The sequence below is a fragment of the Polypterus senegalus genome, chromosome 14, assembly GCF_016835505.1.
Source record: "Polypterus senegalus isolate Bchr_013 chromosome 14, ASM1683550v1, whole genome shotgun sequence".
NCBI lineage: Eukaryota > Metazoa > Chordata > Cladistia > Polypteriformes > Polypteridae > Polypterus > Polypterus senegalus.
The window spans coordinates 27,102,464-27,115,415 of NC_053167.1; the positions used below are offsets into that span (position 1 = coordinate 27,102,464).

At 38.1% G+C, this 12,952-nt stretch overlaps 1 protein-coding gene across 1 annotated transcript in view; it reads right to left on the reverse strand.

The window, feature by feature from the left end:
- The window catches only part of rtf2 (replication termination factor 2), a 132,905-nt gene that overhangs the window by 32,134 nt on the left and 87,819 nt on the right, over positions 1–12,952 (reverse strand). The window contains exon 6 of the mRNA XM_039734805.1: positions 6,345–6,458. Within this exon, the coding sequence (XP_039590739.1) occupies positions 6,345–6,458 (114 nt within the window). The remainder of the gene's footprint in view (positions 1–6,344; positions 6,459–12,952) is intronic.

The window sequence follows — 12,952 nt, forward strand, 5'->3', positions numbered from 1 at the left end:
GGTAACTGAGCAATGTAAAGTCTAAAATACCTATACAATAACAATAATTGTAATAAACAAACAATAAAACAGCGGAGAAGCCGTGGATTAAACAAAAAGGCTGTAGTTATCAGTAGGGAGACGTGAATCCCGTGGCGAAGCAAGGAAGGGAATGTAGAGACTGGAGCGACGGACGGTCTTATATAGGCAGGCAGCCAACAACGTGGGAGGCGTTGGGATGGGGGACCTAACGCTACCTCACAAGGTGACCGAGCTGCAGGCTATGGACGTATATATGTATGGACGTATATATGTACGTAAGTAGGATTCAGTTAGCGTTGGGAATCCGTGTACAAAATTTCTTGAAGATGGGCCCATAATTAACAAAGACTGTTGAAAAGTTCAATATGGCGGCTGACAGTGGCGTCATACCACCGAAATAAGAATGTACATTGGTTTCGGTTAGCGCAGGGAAGCCGCTTACCAAATTTCGTGAAAATGGCGCCATCAATAAGAAAGTTCAATAGGGCGGACGTTGTTGACCGTTATGACCGTTACGCGTAGAATTTCGAAATGAAACCTGCTTAACTTTTGTAAGTAAGCTGTAAGGAATGGGTCTGCCAAATTTCAGCCTTCTACCTACACGGGAAGTTGGAGAATTAGTGACGTTTGGAAAATTCAATATGGTGGCCGACAGTCATACCACCGAAATAAGTACGTACATCGGTTTTGGTTAGCGCAGGGAAGCCACCTACCAAATTTCGTGAAGATGGGGTCAGCCTTCTACCTACACGGGAAGTTGGAAAATTGGCGACGTTGGAAAGTTCAATATGGCGGCCGACAGTGGCGTCATACCATTGAAATAAGTAAATACATCGGTTTCGGTTAGCGGTTAGGAAGCCACCTACCAAATTTCATGAAGATGGGGCCATAAATAAGAAAGTTCAACATGGCAGACGTTGTTGACCGTTATGACCGTTACGTGTAGAATTTCAAAATGAAACCTCCTTAACTTTTGTAAGTAAGCTGTAAGGAATAAGCCTGCCAAATTTCAGCTTTCTACCTACATGGGAAGTTGGAGAATTAGTGATGAGTCAGTGAGTGAGTGAGTGAGTGAGTCAGTCAGTGAGGGCTTTGCCTTTTATTAGTATAGATATGAGAGGAAAACCCACACAAACACAGGGAGCATATGAAGTGGATGCACAGAGAATCTAAAGGCTTTATAAATATAAATTTACCACCAAAACTGTTCTTTAGTATCGTATTTTTTAAAAACCATTACATACTTTGCACACAAAGGTAATATATAGTAATATCAAAATTAAACAGGATACTAACCAGTTTGAATTATATTACAATTTTCTTCTACAGAGAGTCAAAAGACACTGAAAGTTAAGTGATCTTGCAAACCTGCTCAGCTTTGCGTGCAAGGACTACTTCTGCATTTTTTCCCCATAGTTCAGAAGCACATTTGATACAGTACAAAGTAAGCACACAGTCTTCTTTCTAGTGTGGAAGTATGGTGCCATTACGTAAACAAATTAATTCTTAAAATAGTTATATATATTAAAGGTATATTATGTTACTACATTATACTAATTTAGTTACTCTATAGTGCAGTTCTGATACTCACATGTCCATTGTAGTCACTTTTGGAGATGGATAGGGGTCACCATAAACATTCTGAGCCCAATACAAAGCAAGCTATGATGCACTGTGTTTTCTGAGACATTTCTTTTCATGACAAGAGCTTTTTTTTTCAACAATCTGCATTGCAGCAGTTAACCATTTGTTATTTCTTGGACCACTTTGGGCAGGTACTAACCACTGCAAACTATAACACTCCAAAAGACCTACAAATTGGAGATGCTCTAATTCAGTCGTCTAGCCATCACAATTTGGTTCTTGTCAAAGTCACTCAGATCCTTATAATTGATCATTTTTTTCTGCTTCCAACACATCACCTTCAAGAACTTGCTGCCTAATATATTCTACCACTTAACAGGTGCCATTATAATGAGATAATCAATGGTATTTACTTCACCTGACAGTCGTTTTAACGTTGTGGCTAACCAATGCATACTTTTCACTGAAATCCATATACTATATAGTGAAATGTTTAAAATGTACACTGAAATGCTTAATCTGTACAATATAGTGAAAAGCATCTGCTCAGTAATGAAATGTACATACATTGTTCTGAAGCATTTAAATAGTCAAAAGTGAAAGGTATGCAATTCACAATGAAACACAGTACCTCAGTTTTGGAGTGCTTATCACCCATGTGGAATGTAAAATAATTATAATTAGTTTAAACAAACCTGATAAGGATTTTGTAAGTCGATTCTTGTCTTGTGTGTTGGAACAGACTCTGTCCCACCTGCCCCAATAATGGAGACAAAACCTCAACATACAGTGTATGCTTTTCACTACTTAGTGTTGTGTAGCAGTACATTTTGTACGAGACAAAATGACAGTATATGCAGTAGTATATAAATTTAAGTACTCAATGTAAGTGTAAGGGTGGCACGGTGGCGTAGTGGGTAGTGCTGCTGCCTCGCAGCTAGGAGACCTGGGTTCGATTCCCAGGTCTTCCCTTGTGGAGTTTGCATTTTCTCCCTGTGTATGCGTTGGTTTCCTCCAGGTACTCCAGTTTCCTCCCACAATCCAAAGACATGCAGATTAGGTGCATTGGCGATCCTAAATTGTCCCTAGTGTGTGCTTGGTGTGTGGGTGGGTGTGTGTGTGCCCTGCGGTGGGCTGGCGCCCTGCCCGGGGTTTGTTTCCTGCCTTGCGCCCTGTGTTGGCTGGGATTGGCTCCAGCAGACCCCTGAAACCCTGTAGTTAGGATATAGCGGGTTGGATAATGGATAGATGGATGTAAGTGTGCATATGACGCATGCTCTTCAGTACAAAGTGTAAGTACAGTGAAGAATAAATTAATTCATAAATGGCATCTCATTTAGAACTGTTTAATATAATGAAAAAATAAATATTGTAAATGTTATCTACTTCCTAATAAGTTTCTAATAAAAATGAGATGATAGGTCTGAAAGTTTGCAACTGTGTATAGGGTCATATGACTATTCATTATGAAGGGCTTCACTTAACACTAGAATTACCAGAGCCTACGAAAAAACTCGTAATCCCGTCCCACCTTAAACTGCTTTTTAAATCCCTTCACACCTCTCCGCCAGCGTCCTTTGTTCTCTAAATGTGCTGATAAAGAGAAGCTAGGAGCAGCTGGCTATTCCATCCCCCACCAATTTAGAACGTGCACGAACTTCTCTCAGCTCATGCCTTGATTGAGTATCTGGGAGTGAAGTGGAGTTTTAGAGTGAAATAATAGATCGTTGTTTGGAACACACGCATTTCATGCCTGTTCCGTTTCTACAGTAATCTGTGTCAACACATTGTTAAAACAGAAACGTTTTTTATATTCTAGTAGTAGATGACAAAATGTAGGCATAAACTATATAATGTATGAAGCCTGAAGTCCAAATAGCAAAGAAACATTTTCACAAGAATAACACAATTGCACTTTTATTCAAACATATAACTGCAGAAACAAAAGCCGCCTTAACATGCGACATTGACACCAGTTTACTGTAACTGACTCCGTGGTTCAATAGATCAGCCCCGCTTGGGAATCAAGGGTCACGGGTTCGATCCTGCGCCCCTCCATTTTGAGAAGTAAACTGCTCTTAGTCTTACTGTTTTAGAATAAAAGCATACATTTGATTTCAGTCTGTAACAGCCGGTGCAATTTATGATCTTTGTAAAGGTTAGCTTTTTTTTTTATTCACTTTTCACTCTCTCAGTCGCGTTCAGAATCAATCCATACAACCCCATCTGACACGGCTGTTTTCACTAAAGGCGCTATAGCTCTGCAGTGTACCACGATGCATACTAACGCTACCCGGTTCTGACACACAAACGCTGGCGAAGCTGCCTTCTTCGTATCTCACCGTCACTTGCTTTTCTTTTTATTCAGTTTTATTGAGTGTTCCTGCCAGTCCCGCATGTTGCTGTATGCTTTTTCTTTTGTACTCCAGGACATGCAGAGGAAAGAATGGTAAAGACCAGTAACTTCGGCGCTATATGCAATCATCAGACACTCCCCATCTGCCCGTGTCGTTCAAACACAGGAACATATATTGGTGTAAAAGTATAACAAAAGTGCACTTTTATTCAAGTGCACTTTTTCCATCGCCTTTTCCTGTAAGAAGCAGTGTACACACTTCTCTCTATGCTGTGGTTTCTATTACACACCTGAAAGAAAGAGACAATATATGTGAAAATATAATCGCACTAATGCAATATTATTTGAAAACGAACAGCGCCAGATCGGGTGTGAATTTATGCAGGAACTGGAAATTCTCTGATGCGGACCTTCCCCCAGGGAAGAAAGTACAGTGTCAGGTGCTCATTCAGTGTAATAGAAACCATAGCACAGAGAGGTGTGTACACGGCAACAAGTACACGTGTCGTAAATGTAGGAAGGACGGTCCTTGGGTGTGTGGGAACTGTTAATATTTGAATGTGATGATTTTATATAGCACGGAATGAAAATCTGCACTTCTTAGCATTGCACCATGCAAGATGTCGTATCAATCGCCTACTGTAACTTGCTTTCTTTTTCTTCGGTTATACAGGTAGTTTTGAATAAAAGTGCACTTGTTTTGTTTGCGAAATGAAGTGTCTGCGTGCACTTTTCGTGGCATTACACGTGTATTTTTGAGCATGCCCGCTTGAGCAGTATAAAAGTATTGAAAAGTATAACAAAACAACGGGCAGATGGGAAGTGTCTAATGATTGCATATAGCGCCAACGTTACTGCTCTTTACTATTCTCTCCTGCGTGCCCTGGAGTACAAAAGAAACAGAATACAGACGCGCTATAGCTCTGTGCTGTACCACGATGCATACTAACGCCCCCACCGGTTCTGACACACAGACGCTGGCGAAGCTGCCTTCTTCGTATCTCACCGTCACTTGATTTTCTTTTTATTCAGTTTTATTGAGTGTTCCTGCCAGTCCCGCATGTTGCTGTATGCTGGATATTTTCACATGTATTGTCTCTTTCTTTCAGGTGTGTAATAGAAACCACAGCATAGAGAGAAGTGTGTACACTGCTTCTTACAGGAAAAGGCGATGGAAAAAGTGCACTTGAATAAAAGTGCACTTTTGTTATACTTTTACACCAATATATGTTCCTGTGTTTGAACGACACGGGCAGATGGGGAGTGTCTGATGATTGCATATAGCGCCCGGTTACTGGTCTTTACCATTCTTTCCTCTGCATGTCCTGGAGTACAAAAGAAAAGCATACAGCAACATGCGGGACTGGCAGGAACACTCAATAAAACTGAATAAAAAGAAAAGCAAGTGACGGTGAGATACAAGAAGGCAGCTTCGCCAGCGCTTGTGTGTCAGAACCGGGTAGCGTTAGTATGCATCGTGGTACACTGCAGAGCTATAGCGCGTCTTTAGTGAAAACAGCCGTGTCAGATGGGGTTGTATGGATTGATTCTGAACGCGACTGAGAGAGTGAAAAGTGTAAAAAAAAAAAGCTAACCTTTACAAAGATCATAAAACCGCTGTTACAGACTGAAATCAAATGTATGCTTTTATTCTAAAACAGTAAGACTAAGAGCAGTTTACTTCTCAAAATGGAGGGGCAGGATCGAACCCGACCCTTGATTCAAGCTGGGCTGAATCTATCGAACCACGGAGTCAGTTACAGTAAACTGGTGTCAATGTCGCATGTTAAGGCGGCTTTTTGTTTCTGCAGTTATATGTTTGAATAAAAGTGCAATTGTGCTATTCTTGTGAAAATGTTTCTTTGCTATTTGGACTTCAGGCTTCATACATTATATAGTTTATGCCTACATTTTGTCATCTACTACTAGAATATAAAAAAAGTTTCCGTTTTAACAATGTGTTGACACAGATTACTGTAGAAACGGAACAGACATGAAATGCGTGTGTTCCAAACAACGATCTATTATTTCACTCTAAAACTCCACTTCACTCCCAGATACTCAATCAAGGCATGAGCTGAGAGAAGTTCGTGCACGTTCTAAATTGGTGGGGGGATGGAACAGCCGGCTGCTCTTTATCAGCACATTTAGAAGACAAAGGGCGCTGGCGGAGAGGTGTGAAGGGATTTAAGAAGCAGTTTAAGGTGGGACGGAATTACGAGTTTTTTCGTAGGCTCTGGTAATTCTAGTGTTAATCATCTTCATTGTAAAATTTTATTTGTAGTACTCTAGTTAAATTATACATTCTATTTATCTTAACAGAAACTGAATTACATGAATAAACTATTATGTTCTATAGTTGTTCCTCACTAACAGTTCTCACCTTTTCCAGTTTGGTCTTTGCTCTCTTCACTTCCATACGGTCTTGAAGTGATTCAAGGTCTTCTTTGTTACCATTTAGAATAACTATGTCACTCTCTTGAAATGGATCACCACACTAATGAAAAAGAAAAAAAATACACTTAGTGCTGTTTACAGACTCAAAAATGATTGATACATGAAGATGAAAAAGGCTTTTAATATAAAAATCTCAGAAAATGAATCTCTCTCTCTATATATATCTATATCTCTATCTATATAGATATATAGATAGATATATTGATAAATAGATAGATATCTATCTATCTTATACATACATACACACACACACACACACACACACACACAATGGGCTACGCACTAGCCACTTCGCGGATCTGCCGCTCACGTATGGGGATATACAATTTAAACAGATTGTTATTTTCATGGGAATTACATATGCATAATAGATCTAACTATTTTACATTACAGTGAGTAATTAACCATAGTAAAAAATAGTAAAACGGAAATGAAAGAAAATTATGTTTCATGTTGCATTATATGTTTTTGTTCTGTTTGGCTTTGAAATTAACAAGCAAATACTTTTTAAACTGTAAAACTTCAGTAAAAAAAATTTTTGAATTAACTTTTCATCAATATCACACTGAATTTTGATTCTGTGTTTGGACTTGCATCGTAATAACGCAACATATAACTGCCCGTGACTGAATATTAATTCTTTCTCTCTAATAAATAAACCGACATTTTTGAAGGTTTGTCCCTGTGATTTGTTAATTGTCATAGCAAAAGCTATTCTAATGGGAAACTGTAAACGTTTTAATACGAATGGCATATTAAAATCTCTTTTAGTGTCTAATGTTATCCGCAGAAGATGTACTACATTACCTTTCTTGTCGCCTGTTAAATTTTTACATGTCAGAATTGTTTGACCAATTTTGAATACAACTAATCTTGTCCTATTGCATTGCCTATCACTCAGACATAAATTATGCAATAACATTACGATACATCCTTCTTTCAACAGTAATTCGGCCAGTGGAATACCGGATGGTGTTAATGGTTGTAGATATTCTACAGGATATTGTGAGTTGACATCTCCAACAACTGTTTGAGCATAGTCTATTGATATGTATTTAACCAATTTGCCATGTGACCGATTGACAATTTTCACATTAATTCACTTCACGTCATCGTTTCTCAGTGCTAGGATTGCCCATGTACTCATTTTTTCTGTTGATAACCCTTCAGGATGAAATTGTTAAATAAGAGTTGGACAGAATAAGTCTTCTTTTATTGGAAACTTAAAGTGAGGAAAATTTAAAAATGTATAAGTGCTGAGAGCGCAGGAACTGTGTCTGACAAAAACATTTACACGAATGACAGGTGAGAGGAACGTGGTTGAAAATGGTTGGGAGAAGGGCCGGACTTGAAAAAATCTCTTGGCAAAAGTCTTATCTCAAGATTCTAACACAACACGATACGATAACCTACATTTATTTACAAAATATTGATCAAATTGATTCTGCAATAACAGAAAAAAAGTTTAATATTCTCCTCTTGTGCTTATAAACATAGGTTACACATGAGAAAAGCATTTGCCACTAATAATCATGTGGAAAGATGATAAATATTCAAACCAAAAGAAACAAATACATATTTAGTTCAAGGTAATACATTAAAAATTGTAAAATTATCATATTTAAGAATCTCTGACCTATTAAAACTGTGCTCAGTTTAAAAGGTAGAAGATGAGTGATCATTGCATCTTTTCTACAAGCATGGTGAGTTAAATAATAACTTAAATGGTTTGGAGGACAAAACAAAAAAATAACCGATTTAAGGTTAACTAAGTTTTCATATCAACAATCAACGTATACATCCATGTTACTACTCTGAAAGAATTATCAGAAGAAATAACTTAATGAGCTTTGCAATTTCGTCTATCTGTATTCTTGTATATGGTTGAGATGACAATAAAGTTTATATTGATCTTTGACAATAAGAGACATATTTTTGTACCCATTAGGAATTGACAGGAACCATGACATGACATTAGGAATTGACAAGCAACCAAATTATACCAATATTGAACTAAGCTGAAACTCCCACCATCAGCATGTTTAGTCAGAAGGAGTACATAAAAAGAAAAGTCATTTTTACCCAATATACAGTGCATCCAAAAAGTATTCACAGTGCATCACTTTTTCCGCATTTTGTTATGTTACAGCCTTATTCCAAAATAGATTAAATTCATTTTTTTCCTCAGAATTCTACACACAACACCCCATAATGTCAATGTTAAAAAAGTTTACTTGAGGTTTTTGCAAATTTATTAAAAATAAAAAACAGAAATTACATGTACCTAAGTATTCACAGCCTTTGCGCAATACTTTGTCGATGTACCTTTGGCAGCAATTACAGCCTCAAGTCTTTTTGAATATGATGCCACAAGCTTGGCACACCTATCTTTGGCCAGTTTCACACATTCCTCTTTGTAGCACCTCTCAAGCTCCATCAGGTTGGATGGGAAGCGGTGGTGCACAGCCATTTTAAGATCTCTCCAGAGATGTTCAATCGGATTCAAGTCTGGGCTCTGGCTCGGCCACTCAAGGACATTCACAGAGTTGTCCTGAAGCCACTCCTTCGATATCTTGGCTGTGTGCTTAGGGTCGTTGTCCTGCTGAAAGATGAACCGTCGCCCCAGTCTGAGGTCAAGAGCGCTCTGGAGCAGGTTTTCATCCAGGATGTCTCTGTACATTGCTGCAGTCATCTTTCCCTTTATCCTGACTAGTCTCCCAGTCCCTGCCTCTGAAAAACATCACCACAGCATCATGCTGCCACCACCATGGTTCACTGTAGGGATGGTATTGGCCTGGTGATGAGCGGTGCCTGGTTTCCTCCAAATGTGATGCCTGGCATTCACACCAAAGAGTTCAATCTTTGTCTCATCAGACCAGAGAATTTTGTTTCTCATGGTCTGAGAGTCCTTCAGGTGCCTTTTGGCAAACTCTAGGTGCGCTATCATGTGCCTTTTACTAAAGAGTGACTTCCGTCTGGCCACTCTACCATACAGGCCTGATTGGTGGATTGCTGCAGAGATGGTTGTCCTTCTGGAATGTTCTCCTCTCTCCACAGAGGACCTCTGGAGCTCTGACAGTGTGACCATTGGGTTCTTGGTCACCTCCCTGACTAAGGCCCTTCTCCCTGATTCCTTTCCAATCAACTGAATTTACCACAGGTAGACTCCAATTAAGCTGCAGAAACATCTCAAGGATGATCAGGGGAAACAGGATGCACCTGAGCTCAATTTTGAGCTTTGTGGCAAAGGCTGTGAATACTTATGTACATGTGCTTTTAAATTTTGTTTATTTTTTAAAAATTTGCAAAAATCTCAAGTAAATGTTTTTCAAGTTGTCATTATGGAGTGTTGTGTGTAGAATTCTTAGGGAAAAAAATGAATTGAATCCATTTTGGAATAAGGCTGTAACATAACAAAATGTGGAAAAAGTGATGCACTGTGAATACTTTCCGGATGCACTGTAAATGCTGTCTGAATGCTTTACTGCCCAAGGCCATTGAGGCCCCTATGAAAATCAACAAGTTCTAACTTGTCACCTCAGCTTATTGACTTAATGGACAACTTAAGATCTGAGCTGAAGATGGCATACTATAAGTGCACACCTATGGACGACAAAGACTTGGGAAAATTACTGAGATATACTGTATTCCATGGGTTCTGAACAATATGATCCTTTTTGAAAATTATAGGATAAACATTTTAGGCTGTTGTTCATGTCATTACAGGTTTTATCAAGAATTAGTTACTTAGACTCCAAAAATTTTGATAACTATGGTTTTGATTAAAAAAATGTTTTCATTTTTAAACATTTATGTTAAATCACTGGATTAGAAATAAGATCTACATGTTGTCCCATTTTTGGGCAGACAGAAATTAAGATAATGTTTAGCCAAGTATTCAGACCATGCAAAGGTTTCCAAAATTTCTGGGTCACAGATAAATAATTTTAAAATCAGTACTTTATTGCAGTTTTTTAGAAGAAGAAAGGAAAAATGTATCCGTTATCAGTGCACAAGTCTAGAAGCTTGCTTAAAAGTGATTTTTACCCATTTCTCGTACAAAATATACCACAGCTCAGTTTTTTGAACAGTGCTTCTGATGTAGGGAAACAAGATGGGACTGATTGATTGCCTTTAGTAATGCTACATTTTTATGAGACATTTTGGTAACGATCACACATTAACCCAGACTGGGTTACTCTTGCCTTCTTTCAAATTTTATTTTTTTATAGTTTCTTAATTTTACAAATTTCTGCGCTTCTTTTGAAATTTTAGTTGTGACATCAAAATCAATTAACCTTTGCATATTCCAATGAACAGCTGTGTGTGTGAAGTGCTTACATTATGCTGTGTTTTAAAGCTCTGATTTCCAATTTAGTCAAAAGTTTGTATGAGCTTGAAGTTTACCTGGCATGGTTATTCATGAGCTTTTTACATAGTAAAAAACATGAGAAAGAAGGCCTTTTGCCAGCAGTCTATTAGCTACTTAAAATTCTAATTTATCTTGGCACAACAAAAAAACAACTTTAGATGCAAAGGCTTTAAAGAAGATATACAGTTCTGTTTGGTAGGCATTGTCATTGCTCCGATTTCAAGTGAAACACTTTGCTTGCTTGTGGAATACATTCACTGCTTTTATCAAAAGGTCCTTTGCCCAAGTCCATGATGTGGCGTTGTCTTCCTTAACTCAAGTCTGGGTGTTAAACTCCTTTCTATGTACTCTAACCTTTGTCAAAGCTTTCCTTCTTTAATTAACAGTCCCCTTTAAATTTGGGCTCAATCACCTCTCCACAGCATGCAGTAGAAAAACTGGATCTTGGAACTTTCAAGTTATTCATTTAATCTACAATAATTTCACTACTGCTTTGGATCTTTGTTTGGCTGAAGGATGAACATTCTACCAAACTTCAGATTTTTATTAGACTGAAGCAGACAAATTAAATTTTTTCAGCTATCCAGACTTCATTATATAGGTCATTATATAAGTCAAAGATAGTGATTGTCTGTCAAATACCGTAGATCCCAGAATACAGGCCGAACCGGTATATTAGCCGAACCCCTTCTCTACCTACTAAATTACATGTATTTGCCGAAGACCGGTATTTAAACCAACCCCCTTCTCCAAGCAAAATTTTCTAAATTTCCTTAAAAGTGTCTCTTCGGGTATATTTATAATGTTTATCGGCGAGAATTTGAGACTGCCGATATAATAATGTGCATAATTTACCAAAACACCAATAATTTTTCTAATGTACTAACTAAAAAGTTATAAAAAGTGCCTAGCCTACTTCGATTAAGCTAGGAGCATGGCGGCGCGCATGGTCGCAGCGGCTCAGGGCTCTCCTTTTCAGTGCACTTTTTTGTTGTTTTTGTACTTTTTGTCCTTGTTTGTGCACGATCGGTTGAACATCCGCTACACCATTCAGAACCTTATAGACATCGGTGTCCAGAGCCAGACATCTGTTTGAGTGTTTTTCATCACACGCACAACATCCCAGACAACATAACGAGACCAGCGGGCTCTCTGTGGATTGTTGTCGGGTCTAGGAGACGACACAGACGGAGGAGGGAAAGAAAGCAGAAGCGGGGCCGCAGATCCGGCGTTATGCTAAAGCTAAAAAACAACCATACAAGCCCTATACAGAATTTTTTTCTGCACTGAAGGAGCTGCTTTTAATCTCATTGTAGATGCGTATAGTGACAATAAAAGGCATTCTATTCTAGAAACAATTTCATACTGTACTCACCATTTAATTTGACATCTTTGGGCTGCAGGAAGGGAGAAGATATTTCCACACAATGTCCATCTTCGTTTCGATTGCGATCACTTTCTTTTACCTTCTCTTCCTTCCTTAGCAATTATATGTCTTGCTTGAATGGTCTTAATGAATATATATACATATATATATATATATATATATATATATACATACATACATACATATATATATATATATATATATATATATATATATATACATATATATATATATATATATATATAGGCCATTTGTCATGCCTTTGTCGAATACTTTATTCGCGAGATACAAGTTTAATGAGAAGACACAAGCTATAAACGAGACTTTGGATCACTTTGTAACAGAGTTAAAATTGCTGTAGCGAGAAACTTTTAAGTGTCGGGTCTTAGCTAACATTAAATAAAGCCGTGGACATTGCAACATCACAAAAGAGAGCAGCTCACATGAACTGACTGAACGCAGTACAAATGATCACTTTCATGCATCAAACCTGTTCAAAAAACGCATTACACAATTGACAAGGTAGGAAAAGAATATGTTCCGAGCTGAGCTCCACTGCTAATGCGGTCTTGTGGAAGCAACTTCGTCACTCTGCCACCAAATACTCACAGAAAAATCCACAAGTTAATACACATGCTGTCTCTAAAGTTTCTCCACACACAATGTATTCCATGCATCCCCGTTATATCCTCTGATCTCCCATTTCAATTCAAATGCCTCAAATTTCCAGTAAGGCTCTGCTTTGCAATGACAATTAATAAGTCTTATATGAGCG